Below are 23,544 nucleotides of genomic sequence, written 5' to 3' on the forward strand. Positions count from 1 at the left end.
TTCTTCTTATGCTCTTGTATGTATTGCAACAACGAAAGTTATTTATGCCCTTACAGACCAGGAATAACCAACATGGTGTCCTCCAAGATGTTGTAGGACTACAATTTCCATCATCCCTGATAATTGGTTATGTTATCCGAGACTGATGGGAGTTAGAGCCCTCCAGTTATTGTTGGACTACATGTTGAAGACCCAATTAGATTAACACAACTCCCTTCCCACCTACCCATCTGATTCAAACACATCCAGAAAAGTATGTCTCTAAAAGTCTGTGTCTGACAGCGTGTTCCTTTCAGAGGTAAAAATTAATCTACAATCCTATATACTTATCCATTTAACTCAATGAGGCTTAACTTGGAGTAGACATATATAGGACTGGACTCTACCAGAATACATTTCAGCATTTCAGGGGCTATACTTTATTAATGCGGTACCAACTACAACTACCAACTGCTGCTTATGTACATATTTTGTCTCAGCCTAACCTACCTCACAGGGTTGTTGCAAAGATAAACAGGGGAGGGAATGGCAATGGTCATGGCATTCACAAATCGAAAGTAAATCTGAGGAGGGGGGCAGACACGAGTAATAAGATGTCTGACAGACAGGATGTTAACAGGTGAAGCTAACCCCATAATTGTATTTCCGTAGTAGAAAAGGCTTACTCCATTTAATGTCTAGCTGCCCCACAGCTGTTAAATGCACAAGAGACTGATCTCCTGCAGTGCCAAACCTAAACCATGCAAAGAACCCAAATAATAATACAAAAACAACCATAGAATTTGGGCATTTTAAAAAAAAGAACATCTGTAACAGTATGAAATACGACATTCTCAGACAAAAAAAGTTATGGGACAGTAGACATAAAAAAACCCACAAACGCTTGAGAAACAGCGACAAAAATAATCTGAGTATTGGCATTTTCACATTTTAAATTTTTACTCATCATTGGTTTTGCTTATTTACTGCCTTGGGCCAGTCCCTAACTCTCAGCCTAACCTACCTCACATGGCTGTTGTGAAGATACAGAAGGCAGAATTAAAATGGCTGCAAAAGGAAGCTAAGGCTGCAATCTAATACATGTCTACTCAGAAGTAAGCTTTATTGGGTTCAAGGGGACTTACTCCAAGGTAAGTGTGTACTCCAATACATACCTGCCCGAGCGTAAGTCCCATTAAACCCAATGGAGCTTACTTCTGAGTAGGCATGTATTGGATTGCAGGTTAGTCCTTGTATTATAGGCATCAAATTTTACTTGCCTACCAGATTGATGCATCTTTGTACTATAAAGTGTCGTATTTTTTCTCTCCTCCCCCCTCCCACAAATTACTACAGCTTCAAGGTTTCAACCAGTCCATATCTTGCCTAATTAGTGCAATCCTATACCAAATTTGATTTACCTGGGGGTAAGCTCCATTAAACATAAAGAGACTTACTTCTGAGTAGACTTGTATTTATTATACTGTAAGTTAACTATACAATCATTTTGAACAAGTGCCTAGACAGATGCCTGTTTGCAACTCTGCATTTGCCATGGGGAGGGGGATTTTTTTAATTTGCACAAAAGAACTTCCAGGGAATACTTTCCTCAGAAGATGAAGATGCATCCTGGTTGTTAGGAAGGAAGGAAGGGCAGGAAAGAAAACTGTAAACAGAAACTCTTTAGGACCCTGGAAGGTTGCTGCTGCAACTTCTGCCTGCCCCTCGCCCACCCCAGAGCCATGGCTGTGACCAGGCTTTTGGTTCTCATCTCTCCGCTGGTAAGAGAGGGGAGGTGGGAAGGGCGCAGAGGCCACTGCTCAGAGGTTTGCATGCCACACACACACACACATGTTGGCGCTAGACAATCAGAGCTTGGAAAAGTTACTTTTTTGAACTACAACTCCCATCAGCCCAATCCAGTGACCATGCTGGCTGGGGCTGATGGGAGTTGTAGTTCAAAAAAAGTAACTTTTCCAAGCTTGCCTCTCACCTCCACAGTTCTTCATGTCCATTCTGCCGCTGTCTCCTTGCCCTCCAGCTCCTTCCTCTCTCCACCACCGTCCATTTTTTTAACAATTTTTTCTCCACTCCACCCCCGTCTCGCTCTCCACCTCCTCCCTCATTGCCTCTAAACACCCATAGTGCATGAGGGAAGAGCGATGCTGCGCATAAGTACGTGATTTTCATCCACCAATCAAAGGAGCAGAATGCTTCCACGGTTCCCCCCCCAAACTCCCAAAAGTAACGCTGGAAACATTACAATTACAACTCAAAAGTAATGAAATTACTCCTCTTTGTATTACTATCAAAATATAAAGAAATTACCCATTCATTCTTCAAAGAAGTAATAAATTACAAATAATTCATTTTTCCTAACGAATTACTTCCAAGCTCTGGACAACCCCTACACTATTCAGCCTTGGACAACTCCAGGCATATTTTTGGCACCTCAGGTGGTTGCCTAGTTTGCCTCTAGGTACCTAGTATCCTATCTAGTTAGGGCAACCTTATTAGGAATAATGAGTAAAAGCAAACAAATACTATACCTTTTATTCAGCATGCTCCCCAAGGAGCTGTCTCTATATTATTCAAGTAGGAACTATTATATTGGCGACATACATAAAAAAGAACTCTGCAGGAAGCAGAGACTGAAGAAAGATCATCTAACACTTCCTCAGTCTACGGTAATGTGGCAATGAGAAGATGTTGTTACAAGAAATCACAGACTTTTAAAAGCAAATTTTTAAAAAAGGCTAATTACAGAAAAAAGGTAAAACCCTATAATTATTAAACTTATAGCAAAAGCATTTCAGGTACCGTATCCCCCTCAGGGTTTTTGCCAACACATGTCTTGCTGGTCGACACTGTTAACTGTAATCTGTTAATTTGAGAAAAGGCATTATTTCAAGATGAATATCTGCAGAAAAAGCACAGTGATGGGGTATATATTCTGGTACATGTGATGCTGCCTTAATCCATCAGATCATTGGACTTTCGAGACCAGCATTGTATTGGACATATCTTACTAAGGTGGGTGTTTTAACCATGAGCTATGGCCCCTCCACCACCACAGGTAGGTGGTGAAAGAAACGCAGCACAGATGGCCACCCCCAGCAGGGACCATGGAGGTATCTGGTACACTAGGATAGAAGCACACAGACCCATAGACCTGTCTATGGCACGGCAGCAATGACTATAGCATGACAGCTCTCCCCAACAATGTGCTGCTGCCTGTTCTTGAGCTCAGCGGACTAGTTGTCTTACCCCTTATATACCCAGTTGATCACTGCACTCTCCAGGTGAGATATCATCTTATCAGAAGGTCCATTCTGCACAACATAGGAAACGGACCTTTAGTATAGTGGCACCTGCCCTTTGGAATTTTCTCCCCTTAAATATTAGGCAGGCGCCATCTGTTATCTTTTTGGCGCCTACTGAAGACCTTCCTCTTTCAAAAAATCTTTTAAGCAGAGACCTTATCCCTGTCTGCATCTTTGTTGGAACTGCTTTTTAATATATTTTTAAGCTGTTTTCTAAAAAATATGTTTTTAAGATGTATTCTTTTAATATGTTCTTAAAGTTGTTTTATGTGTTTTAAAGTCTTTTGTTTTTAATATGTTTTAGAGTGCTTTTAGTGTCTTTGTTTGCTGTCCCAGGTTCCTTCTGGGAGGAAGGGTTATAGAGTTAGAGTTATAGAATGGCAAACCTACCCCAAGGTACTAGTAGCTGAATGTTTACTGTGGCACTATCATATAGTTTAGACTTGACTTGTGGCATGCTTTCCCAAAAAATTGACCACCACTGAAGTAAGAAAGTTTGAAATGTATATTAATTTCCTTGTGCATTTCTTAGGGCTAAACTCTGACAGACAGGACAGATGGGAGCCAACAGCCGTGGAGTAAGAGTTAAGAGCAGACTTCCTTCCACATTTTCATTCACCACAGCAAAGTGAACCTCTGTAGTCTGGCCAGCATGATGAGCCAAGTCTTCTTCCCAGCTATAGACCCTACAGGGGTGGCAGGGATCAACCTGGAATTTGCGTAGTGATTCTCACCCCGCCCCAAATTCCAAGATTATTTTATTTATTATTAAATTTATATTCCACCATTCCTCTCAAAGGAGCCCATTGGGAAGGTAACTACAAGCGCTTTGGCTGCTGGGTTTCTGGAGGTTGACTGAAATGCCTCAATTGCCCAGGACCAAACAAACAAGTTCTGGAAAAGGGAAGACTTTATTGGTCAATAGAAATGCTCACAAGCCCCTGGTTAAGTGGCAACTAAATTGGCAAGCCGTCCCTTCCTTTCCTTATTTATTAAATTTATACCCCGCCTTATGGCCAAAAGGCCCTCAAGGCAGCTTACAAAAACACAAATATAGCAATACATACATCAATAAAATAATGCAATTCTCAAAATTAAATAACAAATAACATTATTAAAAGAAAAAACATTTAAATGTGTCACAATGAGAGAACCGCATTCAGCCAGGTTTTTTATACTAGATATGCTCTGCTCCGGAGGTACGACAGTCTCAATTTGAAAGGACACAAATTGGCTCTTCTTCAGCTTTTTCAGGACCTCATCTTCATGACTCCCAAAAACGCGATCCTCCATTTTGTATCTTAAGAGACAAGAGACCTTTCATTTTTCTCTTCACGCTTCTCTGTTCCTGTTTGTACGCAGCAGCCATGTTGGCGATAACGATCTCTTTCACTGTGTTCTGCTGCTCCTGAACTGCAGCAGTAAAATGATGGGAGGACACTGATTTTGAAGGGACTAGTGCCTTGTTCTTTGGGGGAGTCCTTGATATATTCAGCCTCTGCTGGTATTCGGCATCCTCGGGTCGGAAGTTGTCGGTGATGGCCTCCGAGTGCAGGTTGAAGTGGAGCAGGCAGTGCAAGAGGCTCACTCACCAGGGCAGGGAGTAACTCACCCCCGTCGCCATGCCCGGCCCGAGGAGAGGCAAAGCGAGGGAAGACACTCCTTCACGCTTCCTCGGCGGCTTGGCCCCGCTCCGTTTGATCTGCTGGGGCGTGCTCTGCTTCCTCCTGTTTTTTTCTAGGGTTGTTGCAAAGATAACATGGGGCAAGGGGAAGAACCTTGTAAGCTACACTGAGCTCTTTTCTTGCTTGCTCTCCATCATCTTTCATGTTCTTCCTTGGCCCATGTTCAGCCAAGGTGCCCAAAATGGCAAAGGGGAGGAACAAAACCAAAAGAGTAAAGAAGGTCCCCCCAAATATGGAAAAGCAATAAAATCTTAGGAACCCCCAAAACATCTAGAACAGTGTAAAAAAATGATGAGCAACAGCATTTTTTGAGCAATAACATGGAATCACCCCTTTTTCTTGAAGTTTAGCAAATGGGTAACATTCTCAGAACTCGTGCTATCTTCACTAAGGCCTGCCTTACCACAGACAGTGGTACATAGCACTTGGTACGTGCCATAAACTCACACATCAAGTACAGCAAGCTGGGGGCTTCATACAGGAAAAAGTAAAGTTTTCATAACAAAATTTCTTTCTTGTTAATCATTTGCCAAGTACAAGGTTACACACAATGCTGGATTTGTGCATTTAAGATTGTTTTGTGACAAGAAGCAAATGAATCGGTTTGTTGATTAACTGTGCTAAGCAGTTTTAAAAGTTACTAAATGAGAAAATCTGGTTTCATTATGCTGGGCTAAATGCTGTTCTTATTGCTATTTTATGGTTTTGGAGCTCTCCTGCTGTTTTATGATGCTTTTTGCTATAATTATGCTTTCCGATTATATATTTTGTATTTTTACTTGTTGAAAGCTACTTTGTGAGGGTTTGGTCCTACCTAACAAAATATCTTAAATAAATAAAACCTGGCATATACCCATCTTGCCTTATTTACCTATTTAGTTAAGGTATACTATACTTACTGCTCAAGGGCCCAATGAAGATAAGCCTGGCTCTAATCCATAGAATAAACTAACACTTTATGCTCAGAAAAAGAAATGTTGGCCCAATCACAGCAGAACACCAACACACTATTAAACTTTATAATTTTAAAAATAAGCCATCTTTTCCCCAAAAAAACTACAGATTAGGCAGAGTATTTTATCCATCTTTATTCTTTTGATAATTTGCAGCATGCAATATGTTAATTTATAACTATAAACACACTAATTCAATAGGTAATCGACCCCAATCCATAAGTTTCTCATGAGAGCAAAGCTCATGAGAATTTCCACACATGCACCCAACAAACAGATGGTCATGGGGTGATTTGTTAGCATGTTGTTGATGTTGTTATGTGCCTTCAAGTCAATTACGACTTATGGCGACCCTATGAATCAGCGACCTCCAAGAGCATCTGTCATGAACCACCCTGTTCAGATCTTGTAAGTTCAGGTCTGTGGCTTCCTTTATGGAATCAATCCATCGCTTGTTTGGCCTTCCTCTTTTTCTACTCCCTCCTGTTTTCCCAGCATTATTATCTTTTCTAGTGAATCATGTCTTCTCATGATGTGTCCAAAGTACGATAACCTCAGTTTCATCATTTTAGCTTCTAGTGACACTTCTGGTTTAATTTGTTCTAACACCCAATTATTGGTCTTTTTCGCAGTCCATGGTATGTGCAAAGTTCTCCTCCAGCACCACATTTCAAATGAGTTGATTTTTCTCTTATCTGCTTTTTTCACTGTCCAACTTTCACATCCATAAATAGAGATTGGAAAATACCATGGTCTGAATGAGCCTGACTTTGGTGTTCAGTGATACATCTTTGCATTTGAGGACCTTTTCTAGTTCTCTCACAGCTGCCCTACCCAGTCCTAGCCTTCTTCTGATTTCTTGACTATTCTCTCCATTTTGGTTAATGACTGTGCCGAGCTATTGATAATCCTTGACAAGTTCAATGTCCTCATTGTCAACTGTAAAGCTGTTAACTGTTACACTGTCAACTGTTAGCATACGTAAATTCAAATTATCAGCTACAAAGATGTAATTCACACTCTGAAAGCAGCCTGCACTGACCAGCTGATACAGCATGCAACAGTCCTAGGCACTAGATGCAGAGTTTCTATCAATCTTTTGTTGGAGTGGATCATGTCCAACAAGGTAGATCATGAATTGATTCTCTGCGAGATAAGTTTCATGTATAGATTATATCTAAGGAACACAAATCTACAAAGAAATATAGACAACAGTTCAGGTGTCTCTCCTGGTCACTCTGGGCCTCTAGTGCAGCACACTCTCCTCTTCAGACATAAGCTTTCCAAAAAACAGGATGCAGGGATCACATAAAATAGTTTAAAACAGGAAACATAGCCAAACTATTTTAATGTTTTTCATTGAACTTTAAAATTATGGATCATATATTCTGCTTCAAAACTGTGATTTTAACAGAATCATACATATAATAGTGCTCCTACTATGAGAGATCTACTCTTCTATAGAAACCCTAGTCACTTCCACCACCACCACCCCATCTCTACCCACATTGTCGCTGCTGCTCGTTCCTGATGTCCACTTGCCCTCCTCTAATGCCCACTTGCTCTCTTGATGATCACTCACATGCACACTCATGCACTTGCCTGCCTGCCATCCTTGCTTCCCTCACTCAGTTGCCTGCTGTCCTGCTGCCGCCCCCTGCCCCCATGAGTGATGGCATGACAGCTCATAAAAATAATACATAGTTAGATATACACACACACAGTTCCAATTCTAGGCTAAAGTATAGTGCAATCTTCATGCTGCAAACTGAATTAAAAAATTATTCAACATGCCCCCCACATACCATTGTGAAATGGAGAGTGTCAATCCGCATAATATATGTCGCAGCTAAATCCATTCAGAGAACAGAACAGCAGCAAACACCAGATTCTGTAGAAAAGACAAAATTGGGTTCACTACCCAATGGAAGGTACAATAGGGTAGAAATACGCTGTTCTCAAATATATTCCTATGGGTTTGTAAAAATTAAAGCAATGTTCATAACAAGTCCTCAGGCTACCAAAATTGCTTTATTCAGTGTTCAAAATAATTTACTTTAAGCAGCTACTACATTGCTCTAGATACCCTGTCATCTGGTACTGATCCTTCTGGCTGGTTAATAGGACAGTAAAGAGTGTGCATGAGTCACCAAATATGAATTTGTTGTAAGAAGAGGCACCAATCGAATAGTGTTTAGACTTTGTTTTGGTTGTCTTTCTACTGGAAAATGGTTAAGCTTATCCCAGAACTTGCAATGCAGTTATTTGAAGGATTTTTGTACAAAATCTCCACTATACACTACAGATATTATTACACAGAAAAGGAGAACTTCTATGACAAAGAAAATGTTTCACTTACTTTGGTAGCTAAATAACTGTCCATAAAAAGCAATTGAAGCTAAGCTTTAATGTAGGAAACCATGTGTGACTGAAGATATCACTCACAATATAACTTTGGGCCCCTCCAGATGGCCTTTTTGTTGTGCATTCATGATGATTTGAAGTCATGGTTATCTTGGGGAGGTTATATGTGATCCCGCTTTCAGTACTGTTTGTGCCTGCAAAAGTTTCAGAGCAGACATACTGCCTCATTTGCAACTGATTCATGCCCCCAGCTTCCTGCTGAAATCCTGTAACTGTTCATACCATAAATGTTCTGGGGGTGTTCCTCCAGACAGCAATAACGCAGTAACATTGTGGAAGCATCGCAGAACTCATAAAGTGGAATGATGTTCAAACAGTGCAGTATAAATCTACCACTAATGCATTATTATTGAGGCAGTGAAATGTTGCAGAATACATCTGCAAAAAAATTACACTCAAAATCCTGTCCTAAAAAAAACTGCTTACATGAATGTGTATGATTATTCTGTATTGTATTTTGTTCTTTTTAAATTCATTTTTATTACAAAACTGAAATAAAAACATTTTAAAAAAAGAAACCAACATGGCAAGGCCTATTTTTTTCAGCGGCGATAATGTCCATACACCACTTAAAACTGTACTGCATTATTAACTGTAGCCTGATGAAACACTGTGCCTTAATTATAGGGAGATATGTAATTTTGAAGACAAGTTTGAACAAATGAAATGCTCAGCATAATCACTATGCAGTGTAGTGCCTAAAATGAAGACATTCTAATAGCTATGGCTCAGATTCTAAGATAAAGTCGATTTAAGGAAGGTCATGGGAGGAAAGTTTTGCATCCCCTCCTTCCTCCTGCAGTCATCCACAAACCCCCAAAAAGTGTCACTGGAGGATTAAGACTCATGAGAGCTACCTGAACAATGCAGGGTGAGGTGCAGTGGCTATAGGGAGAGAGGGGACAACTTTCCTTCCATTAGAATAAGTTAAATTGTAAGGATGCTAACGCCCAAGCCTCAGAATGCACATCCATATGTTTTCCTTGCACGACTTTGGGACTATATTTAGAGGCATTCGATTTATTTATTTTTTTAGAGAGAGAGAATGCGCTCTCTCTCATATTCTAGGCAAAATCCATTCAAAGTTAGGTACTTCTGAGCCTCAATTATTTTAGCGATACTTAAGCCTATGTTTAAATCTTTCTCACTGAAAGACTTTAAAATGGTTAACTCTGGCTGGCGCAGAGTGGTAAGCGGCAGTAACGCAGCCAATGCTCTGCTCACGGCCGGAGTTCGATTCCAACGGAAGTCGAATCTCCGGGAAAAGCAGTCGAGGTCCACTCAGCCTTCTATCCATCTGTGGTTGGTAAAATGAGTACCCAGCATATGCTGGGGGGTAAAGAAAGACCAGGGAAGGAACTGGCAATCCCACCCCATATATACGGTCTGCCTATTAAACAAACGACTCGCACTATAAGTGCAGTGACACCTTTACCTTTTACCTGGCTGGATCATGCCCACTGCATTTAATATAGAGTGGACAAGTCTGCAACAGTTCTTTTTTATATTCTCAAGCAATACGGTCACCCCATGTTTTTCCTGCACAACTACTGACTGTCCTCAATTTAACTCAAAGCATCTGGCGGGAGGGGGAAGAGTGCTAAAGTTAGCTCCTCAGTAAAAAGATACTAACCTTCCAACAGTTGGGCAAATGCCTTTGGATGCCTCATCCCAGCCACACCTGATTCATTATAAAAGCAGTTTTGTTTTAAAAATTACTATTATTAAAGTGAAATCCAATATATGCTTAAGATTAACTGGGAGTAGATATAACTAAATGGGACTTATTTCTGAATAAATATGCATAAGATTAGGCTGGATGTCATCAGGCTTGGGGCTTGGCTTTGTGGCAGACTGCATCAAATGTCTGATTGTGGCAAGGCAGATAATGATCAAATGGCAACCTGCCGGCTCAGCAAGGGTCTGCCATATTCAACTCCCCTCAGCCTGGCGTAAATACCAGTTGAGTTGTGCCCTTAATCAAATATTAGTCTGCTTTAAAATTTTATCTGCCATCTGTGCAGTGTAGTGGCCCTCCTGGATGCTCTCAGGCACGATAATTTCAGTTTCTGTTCTGCGTTACAATGTCATGTACAGGCTGGCTCAGGCACCAGGTTGCCAAACAAGGACCAAAGGTAGCTGCATAGTCAGAAGTGGGTAGGCAAATAACAACCAAAAGGCCAGAGGCGAGAACATAGTCAAAGACAAACCAGGGATCAGATATCAGATTAGGCAGCCTGTGCTATTATTCCATCAGATGAATTGCTCAGAAACAGTAAGAAATGCAACTTGGAACAAAAGTTATATGCAGACTGCCTGGCCCCTATTGGACCCTCAAGTCATATGGCCCTGGCCGGACTAAAGAGCTTTAAGATAATTTGCCAAGCCCCTTCTCCATGTAACATGAGAGATATGGACACCATCTCCAAGGGAGAGGGAGGCTTTCTTAGCAGTGGTTCTCCAGCTGTGGAATGCCCTCCCCAAAGAGATTTTGCTGGTGTCAACACTGCTATCATTATTTAACAAGACATTTTAATAAATATTCAAGACGGGCAGAGCAATCCAACTCATGGGAAACCAGCTGAAAGGGTGCTGCATGGTGGAGGAGGAGCCAGCTGGAAGGTCCATGGAATCCATTTGATGTCTGAGAGATGGCGGGGCAGCTAAACATCAGCACAGCTGGGAGCTGCACACACAAATAGAAAAGAAAGAGCCGGCTCTCACGAATACCCCTACCGGCAAGTATGCACTCCCCATTGACTTCCATTATAATTATTTTCTTAGAACAACCTTATTCTCGGTGTACCTTTGGCCCAGATCAGGACCCACAGAAGCACTCCGAACAGTTGCGTAAGTCCCCTCCTCTGCCACACTCCCGGAATGTCACTTTTTCTAGCCTTACTCCAGTTTCCACCAGCACCCCTTCCACTGGGCAGGGCTTCCTTGGCATACCCCAGCTGAGCTGGCAGGGTCCCAGCTCCGCCGAACCTCAGGAGCTTCTGCTGGCAGAGCTGGGACCCTGCCAGCTCAGCCGGGGGTCCACCATATCCAACTCCCTTCAGCCCAGCATACATACAAGTTGGACTGTGCCCTTAATCAAGTTTTAGTCTGCTTTAAAGTTTCATCTGCCATTTGTGCAGTGTAGTGGCACTCCTGGATGCCATAGAAGGAACTGGCTAAATCAGCTCCCAGGCACTGTGCTTTCAGTTTCTGTTCGGCATGGCAAAGCAACAGCGTTTGTCCCTCCATAAATCTATTTATTTATTTATTACATTTATATACCACCCCATAGCTGAAGCTCCCTGGGCGGTTTACAGCAATTAAAAACAATAAAAACAAATATACAAATTTTAAAACATAAAAACAATTTAAAAACACAATTTTAAAAAAATTAAAAACAATTTAAAAACACATGCTAAAATGCCTGGGAGAAGAGGAAATTTTGTATTTATGTAACAGAATTTATATACCACTTAACCATTCATAACCTCTAAGCGGTTTACATAAAAGTATTAAAGGGTTTTTTTTTAATCCCCTGGGTGGTCTCCTCTTTATGACACAAAAAGCATGAAAGCAAGAAAACGGAAAAGTCACCTGAATTCTAATATGATAAAAAGAGATACAAAAATGTTTTAAATAAATAAAAAAGCTGCAATTTTCGCTGTAGCCACCGTATGGGTACCACTGCAGCGTAATGGCAATTTTATTTTAACATTTCTATGGGGAATTAGAGTTTGTCTCCTATTGGAAAATTCATAAATATCTCCAACTAAAAAAATGTTTAAATAGATTATTAATATCATCTGTAAATATTTAATACCTAACCCTAAAAATAGTCTTTAATGTAGAGTTATGACAACAATAATAAGTATACTTCCATAGTTCACACACACAAATTAGGGCTATATGCTCCAACTAGGCCTAACTCAGCACTATTAGGACAGGCAGAGAGGTTATCTCCAATCTTAGCACAGTAGTGCTTAGCACTAAGATCAGAGATTCCTCTGCCTGCTCTTTAGAGATCCTCTCTGAAGAGTCAGCTGAGGAAACTTTCTAGCCACCCTCACCCAAGCACTGGTTTGGAATGGGTTAGAAATGCCGATTGTGTTTATATGTGCGCAAACCTGCCTGCCTGATGCGTGAGTGCATATACAAGTATTTTTGCAAGTATGTACGTATATGTGCCTAGTGAGCATGTTTTCATGACAATGTAGGTGGAATACAGGTACATGTATTTTTTCTTAGCAGGGGTTGTTCGTTTTTGCCCCTGCCCACTATTCGATTATGGATCCCAGAAGGTTAGGGCAAGTTCCAATTCAGCCCTTGAGATGAAACAGGTTCCCCATCCCTGCTCTGAAACATTTAAAAAAAGGGGGGGGAACCCTCACACAATATTTTTAAAGCACTCACAAAATCGGTAGTCGTGGGAGGAAACGATGTTGGTTGACACTTGTGACTGACAGCGCAATCTAGTTGGTGTCCATTATAGACATCCATCTTTCACACTGTACTGATTATCTCAATGATTAAATGGGGAGAAAAATATTTCTGTGCAAGTACTAGGAAATGCTGTATCATAATAGAAGCTGTAACTCAAGAAATTATGTCTGAAACCATTCAACAAGCAAGCAACAACTGTGCTATAGACGTGCAACCCCTAAAGTGGACTACATGACCATAAGAAGAGCCCTGCTGGATCAGGCCAGTGGCCCATCTAGTCCAGGATCCTGTTCTCACAGTGGCCAACCAGATGCTTATGGGAAGCCCAAAAGCAGGACCCGAGCACAACAGCACTCTCCCCTTCTGTAGTTTCCAGCAACTGGTATTCAGAAGTATACTGCTTCCAACTGTGGAAGTAGAGCATAGTTATTGTGGCTTGTAGCCTTTGTATCTAACTGTCAGAACCATATACAGTATTCCTGTTGCTAGTTCTAGAGACTCACAAAAGTTACGTATGAATATCTTATTCCTCAAGTGGAAGAACTATTACTGTGAAACCCAAAAAACTCTCACCATAAAAAGAAGTTGTCATGGTTTAAAAAAGGTCATTAGGAACATGACAATGCCTACTTTGTGACCCGTCAATGAATTAACAGCATTGCATGAGCTATATATCTACTGTACACTTCTACAGTTATCCACAGAAAATGTTGACAAAGCACCGCTCCTGGGAGCAAAAATAAGCAGGGACCTAATTTTATTTCAAGAAAAAAGAGAGAAAAGTACAGGGGAGGTAAGAATGTGCGCACTCAGCTTCAACTCGAGAGAACTGCATATAGCCCCTTTACTGCCACGCATGGCAGCATATAAACAATGGGATAATATTCCAGTTGAGTTCCTTTTGCTAGACTGTTGCTGGTGCTATTTTGTCTAATTATCGTACAGACTGCTCTTGCAAAAAAAAAATTGGGGGGGGGGGAGAGTCACCTTCTAATTGAGAAAGCCGCCATCTGAACTATACCAGTCACTTACAAAATCTGTTGCTCCAGCCAAACAACAGTACCTTCCTAGCCTATATTGACATTTTTTAAAAACAAATATCTTGCTTAGCATCAAATACCACAAGTGAGAATGACTACAACAGTTTCAACTGTCGGACTCGACAAATTTGAAGCCTGACTACTAAAGCAGTACCAGCCTTTTCCAATAAATAAAGTAAGCAGCAACAAGTGGCTGTGGAGAGACACTGAGAAAATCTACAGTAGACATTCTCTGTCATTAGAGAAGATTAATAGTAGTGCAAACGTGCCTTCTCGTTGTTTACTGTAGAATGAATTGAGTTTCTCCTGCCTAAGAGCCCCAAACTAGTCCATCACATGTGACAAAACTGAGAGGCACTGAGTGTATCAACCACAGATTAGAGTAGTGACCTTCTATAGCTCTTTATTAGTTTCTCCTTCCTTTTAAAAATGTCATTCTCTGTAAGTCTGATCCTTTGAATGCTGACCTCAGTGCCCTCAATATAGCAAAATATTGTGCAAAGCTCCATCTCCAGCCAACACTGAAATGTAGACACACCCTCCAATTTCCTCACAGTTGAGCAACTCTGGTAATTACTAGGTACTAAATAAACTCTTTGCAGGCTATTATAGTATAGCTATTAGCTATTTAGCATAAAAGGCAAATAGAAAAAATACACTGAAAGATGTTACCTATATAAGAGAGGTTGAAAAGAGCATTTAAGTCCCATTCTCTAAGTTTTTGTAAGTTCTGCCAGCCTTATTTACACAGCACTAAACATCCTGTCACCGACAGGCTGTCAGTAACAACTAAGTAATCCAGTTCAGCTCATGGACCCCTTAATCTTCTCCAACTCAACATTCAATAAGAGGCACAGTGCAGTCTCTTGCAGGTGATGCTGAAACAATTACTACAAATGTTTCTGCTGTATATGCAACTATGCAAATCTTCTCATACACACACTTTCCTTTACAAATTTTAAAAGGTACACTAATTCCAAGATTAGAAGCAGATAGTTCACAGCTGCAGAAAGATTTCCCTGTTGGGGACTGCACAATTACTCTTTCACTCACAGAAATATGACTGTCTCAACAATCACTGTGCTTGTTCCTTACAATGGTTGTTCCTTACAGTGTTTAGACAAATTCAAGGCATCACATAAAAGCCTATTATAAATGTGGCATTTTTCATCTAATTATGGTCATACCTCAATGGCAGAGTACATGTTATATATGCAGAAGTTTCCAAGCTCAATCCCTGGCATCTCCAGTTAAGAGGATCACATCACATAGCAGGTGATAGAAAAAAAACCTCTCTAAGACCCCAGAGAGAGCCAGTGTGATGTAGTGGTTAGAGTGTTGGACTAAAACCTGGGAGACCCAGGTTCAAATCCCCACACAGCCATGAAGCTCACTGGGTGACCTTGGGCTAGTCACTGCCTCTCAGCCTCAGAGGAAGGCAATGGTAAACCACCTCTGAATACCGCTGACCATGAAAAACGTGTTCATAGGGTCACCATAAGTTGGAATCGACTTGAAGGCAGTCCATTTCCATTTCTCCCAAGACCCCAGAAAGGCGCTGCCAACGAGAGACAATTCGGGGCTAGGGGACTCGATATAAGGCAAGGGAGGGTTAGAAAGCTATGGTGTGAACAAATGCTATTTTGTACAAATTGTTTAGGATGCCAGGCAAACGAAGATGCTAGATTGCCTGGGGCAACCAGACAATTTATATTTGTAGCCATCAGAGAAAGTATAATCTGCCACAAGAATGATAATGTTTGTTTTAAAAACAAGCTGCTGACAACAGAAGAAAGTGGGGTGTGCCTCTTTTAAAATTTTTATTTAGTTAGAAATAAAATAGCATCCTATCCTGGGATGCAGCATCAATGACCTTGGTTGGAGGGCTGCAATCGACTCCAACGGCCCACTCTACTGTGTAAAAACCCCTAGTTAAGTACTAAAAGTATATACTTTCTGGTGAATAGGAAATCAGAAAGCCAAGTTAGCTAGTTACAATAAGTAATAGCTGGCCACCAAGTCCAGCCAAAATTTGTGGACCCTGCCACTGGTCCTCTACTGAAATTCCTGTCCATTTGAAATTTCAAAAGCACATCATAAGCCTATTCAAATTTACATGGAAGCATATCCAGCTGTTTACAATGGTGGGAAATATACTTAAGTAAATATGCACAGAATGGAATGATTTGGCAGAAAGGCAGTAAATATAAACGTGAGAAATAAATAGCGTATCATCCTCTTTTAAATACCAAGACAGAATCTTGTAGCAGTAGTAAACATTGAAAAGGTGGGACCTTTTACATACTGTACATCTCTCCATGGATCTTGCAGAGTAAGAAGTATCAAAACTTGTAAAAGGAAAAGAATGAAATGCAAGACAATCTAGATTCACCCACAACATATTTTGGTGCCCAATGATCAAAAACAACATGATGCATCCAAGTGGCCCAAGAACAATAAACTGGACAACTGACAACTGACTTCTCCTTTAGGACAACCCTTTCAATGAATCCAGATCAAAATTAAGAGACCTGGAAGAATGCCTAAAATAAAGCAATAAAATAGCATGTTCCTTGAACTATTGACCCTAAATCCCAAAGAGAATGACTGTGACCTGTCCACCATAAGTAGTTTAACATAACTGCTTTCCGTTATCATAGAAATACAAAATACAACATACTGTTAACAATACAGGCATAAAAACAGAAAGTTGTAAGCAGCTAAGAACAAAATCCATGTTATCCCCATGTCAATTCCTGCAAAGTTTAGTTACACAAACCAGAATTTTAGCCTTTTACTCCACTCACAGTGCAATCCTATACACAAGTAAACCCCACTGAGTTCACTGGGACTTGTTCTTGGTAAGCATGTATAGAACTGCAGCCTCAATCTGATTCCATACAAGTTCCCTTGATTACAGCATTTTTAATCATTATTTTCAGTCACTTGTTCCAATTTACGGGTAAGACATGATCACAAAAAATTACACAGAATTTTTTACTAGAGTGACAAGTATTGCTTCTCTATGCTGGGAAGATGTAACATTTTCTGGCAAGATCTAAGAAAACATGATTCATAGAGATCACACAAATGCACCTAACATTATAAACATGAAACACTGCAGGGAGTGACCAGCGCTGTCCCATAAAGAAATTTCTCAAGTGTCTACCATACAGCACACTGAGAAAAGTTCATAGTATAACAAAACAAAAAAGAAACTGAGAAACTACCCAGGTACAAAAGATTTTTTTGGATACTCTACAAGATCCTGGTGGAAGTCCAGCAGAAGCAAAAATGTTTCCAGTGCTTGCCTGACATAATATCCACTGTGCCATAGAGCAATCCTGACATCTCCAAGTAGGGCTAGGAACATTGGCTGTTTGAAATCCTGGAGAAAGCTCACAAGAACCGCCTATCAAAATGGTGGGTACTACTAGAGTCAGGCCTGACAAGTAAAATGCTAACAAAGAAACCTTTTCTTAGCATTTTACTTGCCAAACCCGTATTCAATTGAACCTCCTGTAGACACTTGAGGTAAAAAAAGGAGATGGTATTCTTTTTCTGTTGATAATAGACCACTTCTTGATTAGAATTAAAAGGCACACTATTGTCAGGAATCAAGCACTGCTTCTTTTACATGACACGAGTGATTTATATTATACATCCCTCCTTTCATCCATAAAAAGCAAAATTTGACAAGCTCTAGTCTGGCAGAAGTCATTAGGAAGTCACTACAGGGGTAATGAAGAGTGAAAAGTGAAGAATGAGGGAAATTGAAACGCATACTTTCAAGGTGGATGCCCAGATCACCTTCCTCCTCGTGGCCAGCAGGAACAAAAACTTAATATGGGCTCTCTCTGAGTCTTCCCAAGTTGCCAAGGGGAAATCTGCTGGCGCTGCGCAGGCGCACGCCGCCGCCTCTCTGTACCCGAACACCGGGGGACACAGCGGCTCGCCCTGTCCTGTCCCGGCTTGCCCTGCGCTCCGCTCCCGGCGCGCACTTACCCAGGCACTTGATTCGAAAGCCCGCGGGGGGCTTGAGGGACCTGCGCATCCAGCCCTCGCGCAGCACCTCCAGGTGCTCCTCCTTGCCCTGGATCAGCAGCACCTGCTCGTCGATCCAGCCCAGGAAGAAGGTCTCGGCCACCGCCGCTGTCACTTTCTTGTTCCAGAAATGCTGCATATTCTCCTGCTTGAAGTCAGCGAATATCTCGTAGCCGATGTGGTGGCGCTCCAGCGAATCGGCGGCGGGTGGCGGTCCCGGCCCTCCCCCGGCTGGTCGCTGCCGCTTGCCCTCACCTTCCCCGTCCTCCTGCAGCTCCTCAGCGCAGTCCTCCTGCAGCTCCTCTCTTAGTTGCCTGGCCGGCTGCGAGGCTGCCTTCTCCCCGCCGCAGGAGCTCAGGACGATGGCCAAGGAGTGCGGAGCAATTTGCAAGAACTTCTCCATCCTGCGAGGCATCGCTGCGCCGGAGGATACTTAAAGGGAGACGCTGTGTGCAGAAGCAACAGTAGCAGCATGCTGCCCAGCCATGAGCGTTCGACCACTGTACAGTGCAGCAGCTCAGCCAGGACCGCCCCGCCGGGCCAGTGGCAGGTTCAGCGATTCTCCGCCTTCCCTCCGCTGCACGTGTGCGCCCGGCCCGCCTCCCGGCCAAGGGTCCCTCTGTGGCACCGCCCTCGGCGGTCGGCCCTCTCCCCTGCCCGAGCTCCTCAAGGGCCCTCCTGCTCCATGACAGGGGGCGTGAGCTGGGCCGCTTTTGGAGAACGCGCGCAGCCTCCCTTTGCCAGGTTTGCTTCCCGGTTATTAGCCTGCCTATTTACCAAGAGTTATTTAGGAACTTAGACTCTACTTTTCAAAGCAAAAAGGGACACACAGAAACGTTAACTATCAAGTAATTAATTAAAAAACATTTCCCTAGGAGGAGGAGTTTAGGGTCGCCAACTCTCCCTGTCTTCCAACCCCCCCCCCCGCGGCTGTGCATTTAAGTACTGGATGAGAAAAAAAAACCCACCCTGAAATACACAATAAAGTGAAGTGCTTGTAAAGGCAATGGCGAAAATAATGTCACTTGAGGAATGTTCAGTCCTGTCATGCCACTGTTAAAAAGCACATGAGCCCTCCTAGTATGGGTGGGGAGTTGGGATGGAAAGTTAATTTTGGTTCTCTTAGTTCCTCATTTTTCTAATGTTAAATTCAAGTCTCCACATTTCTGCAGTGATTTTAAAAAAACAAACTTATGAACATTCTCCAGCGTTTTAGTGCAAATTTGTCCTAACGTGCACATTTTTGTAGGCAGCTTTGACTAATGTACACATTTGTGCAAGCCATTTCTCATCATATTTTGCATGTAATTTTCACTCATATATTCATTTTTATGCACACTTTCCCCTAACGTATGCATTTTTGTAAACATTGTTTGGTTAGCAAACCGTATCACAAAATTCAAATAAGTGCAAATTTCAGTTCTCATATTGTTTCAGAAAGTGTGGATCTGATAGATTCAGCTTGAAATGTGGACTGAATCAGAATTCTGACCCATCCATATTGGGAATTTGATAGCCCTGATCCAATGACTACTAGATATAGTGGAAGTGTTCTCCCCTGCCCTCTTCCACAGTTAACAAGCCATCTGGACCATTGCAATTTATATTAAAACAACGCAGGACTAAATGGGCAGAAACAGAGAACTGTCTCACAACTTACATTTCACTTAAAAAGAGCAAGATACCAAACAAGATGACAATTATTTTCATTCTTATATAGTATTCTCCATTCTTACTACCTGACAAGCAAGCTTGGCAAGAGATTTCGCACTATATTTTTTATCCTCTTGTGTCTAAAAAATGTAAATGTACTGCCTTCGATTCAGACTTATGGTGACCCTATGAATAGGGTTTTCATGAGGCTGAGAGGCAGTGACTGGGCCAAGGTCACCCAGTGAGCTTCATGGCTATGTGGGGATTCGAACCCTGGTCTCCCAAGTCGTAGTCCAACACCATAAAACTTTTCTGAATGGACTGCCATTCAAAGTCCGATTGATTTACATAGGAAAGTTTGCTCATATTTAATTCAATTGATGAGAATTAAGTAGGACCTAAAGTATTTTATTTTTGCTGATTTGTGTCATTTATATTTTTGATCACTTTATCTTGAACCTGAGATTTGGGAAAGATACAAATTTTGAGGGATGTGTGGGTTTTTAACACAGCATTTTAGGATTTTTAAAATGCAACCCTCCACTCCATCAAATCTAACCTAATCTCAACCCCCCTCCTGTGAAGCATCCAAATTGTCTTATAAAAATGTTTACAAAGAGAGAGGGTTTTTTTAAAGAACATTAGAAGAAACAACATTGCAACACCATGCCCATATACTGTACTGAGTAACAACAGTACATCCTAGAGCATAGAATAGTTTTTAAAAATCCACAACAGGGTAACGGCAAAAGCATTTGTTTCTGGCATAGTGCTGTATGTTCTGTAGCCGAAGGTGCTCCTTATGTTCTGTTAGAGATTTGTTGTGCATAAAATACTGCTCTTCCCAGTAAATAACATCACTACTGTTCGTAAACAAAGCAAAGCCTTATATTAAATATGATTAACTAGATGTCACTGACTCATTGATTTTTAAATAGGAGTTAACTGTACCAGAGACAATATTCCAATGAAAAGAAATAATAATAATAATAATAATAATATAATAATAATAATAAATTTAATTTATGTGTCGCCTATCTGGCTATAATAATACATTTGTTCTTCCTTCTCTGCTTTCTGCCTTTCCCTGTGTTCCACTGGATCCAGCAGCAGATAAACAACATAACTTTTGATGACTACTCTTGTTGAAACTGGTCTAAATGAATTTAAGCATATATGTGAGAAAGAAAATGTTAAGAAAGGTAAATGAAGATATAATTGTGGGTAATTTGTCTAAAGGTTTTCTGGCTGGGGATAGTAAGTCACACTCTTAGAACAGATCCTACTTGAGTCATTATGAATCTTTTTCTTTAGTTACCATTATATGGTGCCATATACTGACATTACAAACTGTCCATGAATGAGCCTAAGCAAGCAGCACTTCTGGTTTGTTTTCAAAAGACAGATGATTCCTGTAACTTCAAAAAAGACAGTAGGCCAAGCCCAGAAAATACCTGGCTGCTTTTAACTCATATTTGCAACCACCATGCACAGAGTAAAGTTGATGGGAGACATACAAGAAAAATAAAAATTACTGTGTAAAGTGAAATATGTGCCTTACCTGTCATGCCACCACACTATTTATTATGTGTTTATTTAGAAAGATTTTATAAACAACTTAATTGCAAAACTCTCTAACTGATGTAACAATAAAATTATAGATAAAACACAATTAAAAGTAACAAAACTATTCTGTCACACACACGTATTATTACTTTTCAGGCAGATGCTGATTAGATTCCTCATTTGTACAGTTACATGGGTAATTAGCTAGCATTGCAACTCAGCACTGACTGGAGCTATTCCAATGTGATTTTCCTACACGTTGGGTGCCTCCCAAGAATTAGGATTATGATGTCAGCCGAAATATCTCATTTCTCCTCACATATATATTACTCATTCGTTAAACACAAACAAAAAGGCATCAGAAATATCTCCTTCACTTTGTTCTCTTCATTTTTAAAAACACAAATTATATTGAAGCATGTGTAAGCTTAAATAGTTTTGCACTTCTCTCGTTTATGAGGATTGTGCCAACTCAGCACTTTCAGAATTTGGGTAGAATCATAGAATAGTAAAGTTGGAAGGGACCTATAAGGCCATCGAGTCCAACCCCCTGCTCAATGCAGGAATCCAAATTAAAGCATACCCAACAGGTGCCTGTTCAGCTGCCTTTTGAATGCCTTCAGTGTTGGAGAGCCCACCACTTCCCTAAGTAATTGGTTCCATTGTTGTACTGCTCTAACAGGACGTTTATCCTGATGTTCAGTCAAAATCCAGCTTCCTGCAACTTGAGCCCATTATTCCGTGTCCTGCACTCTGGGATGATCAAGAAGAGATCCTGGTCCTCCTCTGTGTGGCAACCTTTGAAGTACTTGAAGAGTGCTATTATATCTCCCTTCAGTCATCTCTTCTCAAGGCTAAACATGCCCAGTACTTTCAATCTCTCTTCATAGAGCTTTATTTCCGATCATCCTTGTTGCCCTCCTCTGAACCTGTTCCAGTTTGTCTGCATCCTTCTTAAAGTGTGGTGTCCAGAACTGGAGTCGGTAGTCAAGATCAGGCCTAATCAGTGCCGAATAGAGGGGAACTAATACTTCATGCAATTTGGAAATGATACTTCTGTTAATGCAGCCTAAAATAGCATTTGTCTTTTTTGCAGCCACATCACACTGTTGGCTCATATTCAGCTTGTGATGAACAACAATTCCAAGATCCTTCTCAAATATAGTGTTGCTGAGCCAAGTATCCCCGATCTTATAACTGTGCATTTGATTTCTTCTTCCTAGGTGTAGAAATTTGCACTTATCCCTGTTAAATTTCATTTGTTGCTTTCAGCCCAGTGCTCCAGCCTATCAAGATCCCCTTGAATTTTGTTTCTGTCTTCCAAGGTATTAGTCATCCCTCCCAGTTTGTATCATCTGCAAATTTTATAAGCATTCCCTGTGCTAGTGTACAAATAAGTGTCAGGATCCAAATCTTGCAAACAAGAAAAAGAAACCAATTGCTAGCCACTCTGCCTCTAGGGGTTTGCTTGCCATTTCCATAACCTGACCACAACCATCTGCTGCTGTAGGATATACTCTGTTGCAGTAGTGAGGAACCTCCAGCCTACGGGCCTAATTAGGCCCACTGGGCCATTTTGGCCACTCCCACCTGCCCTACATCTAATGTCAGGTAGGTAAAAACACAGCTGGGCTGGGAGAATTGCAGACAAAGTCCCATGCATAGCACTTTGCAAGCGCCGACAGTCAACTGATCATCAGGGTTTCCATGCTCAGCGGTTGGGAGGGAGAGAAAAGAGTCACCTGACATTATTGTGACAAGTGATTGATAAGTGGATGGCTGACTTACCTGTCAAATGTGGCCTTCAGAGGGTGGGGGCGATAAGGATCCACAAAAGACTAATGCTTTTCCTGTCCCTTCTGTTTACTGCAAGATCTGTGTAACTAAGAATTAGTGCCTGTGCTTGCTTTTTACCTACTCCTGCCCAGACCTTTCTCCTTTTGTCTTGTGCCTCTTCGACTGCGTGCCTGAGGGCAGGGACTGCCTTCTCATTTGTATTTAAGCCACTCTAAGAACCATTTTCAGCTGAAGAGCAGGATAGTAATGCTAAGAATAACAACAATACTAGCTCATATGCTCCAAGATTTCCAAAGTAGGTGGAGAGGCCTCTCTGTTGCCACCTCAGAGTTATTTTCTGATTAGTGCTGGAGCATACTGGAAAGCCTCAAATCCTGGGAGCCTGCTTTGAGGGGTCTGCTACAGCCAAATTACTCTCAGTGGTCTGTCACAATAGCAATGGCCAATAGTGGAACTACTAGGACAGGGGTTCTCACCAAAGTGTGGCTCATGGACCACCAGTGATTTGGGAAAGTGGCATAACTACACATGCGTGAAAAATGGTGTGGGGGGTGAAGAATGGTGGGTACAACAGCTGCTCCATCTCTTTTACAACCTGGAGGTCCACTTAGACAATGAGCAAGCCAGGCTGGAAGTGACA

General features: G+C 41.4%; 1 protein-coding gene and 1 long non-coding RNA gene across 6 annotated transcripts in view; one reads left to right on the forward strand and one right to left on the reverse strand.

Annotated features, from left to right (window-relative positions):
* The window catches only part of LOC133364034 (storkhead-box protein 1-like), a 163,197-nt gene extending 144,560 nt beyond the window's left edge, over positions 1 to 18,637 (reverse strand). For 2 of the 5 annotated variants that reach the window (XM_061584000.1, XM_061583998.1), the window contains exon 1: positions 17,850 to 18,635. In XM_061584000.1, the coding sequence (XP_061439984.1) occupies positions 17,850 to 18,303 (454 nt within the window). In that variant the 5' untranslated portion in view covers positions 18,304 to 18,635. Of the gene's footprint in view, positions 1 to 7,745; positions 7,832 to 17,630 lie in introns of all 5 variants that reach the window. The other 3 variants (XR_009757812.1, XR_009757814.1, XR_009757813.1) reach the window with 3 other exon arrangements.
* Positions 17,754 to 22,349, forward strand: LOC133364035 (uncharacterized). Its single transcript, XR_009757815.1, has 3 exons — positions 17,754 to 18,632; positions 20,652 to 20,743; positions 21,790 to 22,349. It is a non-coding gene; the product is annotated as an uncharacterized LOC133364035 (long non-coding RNA).
* The last annotated feature ends 1,195 nt before the right edge of the window (positions 22,350 to 23,544 follow it).

The sequence above is a fragment of the Rhineura floridana genome, chromosome 9, assembly GCF_030035675.1.
Source record: "Rhineura floridana isolate rRhiFlo1 chromosome 9, rRhiFlo1.hap2, whole genome shotgun sequence".
Lineage (NCBI taxonomy): Eukaryota > Metazoa > Chordata > Lepidosauria > Squamata > Rhineuridae > Rhineura > Rhineura floridana.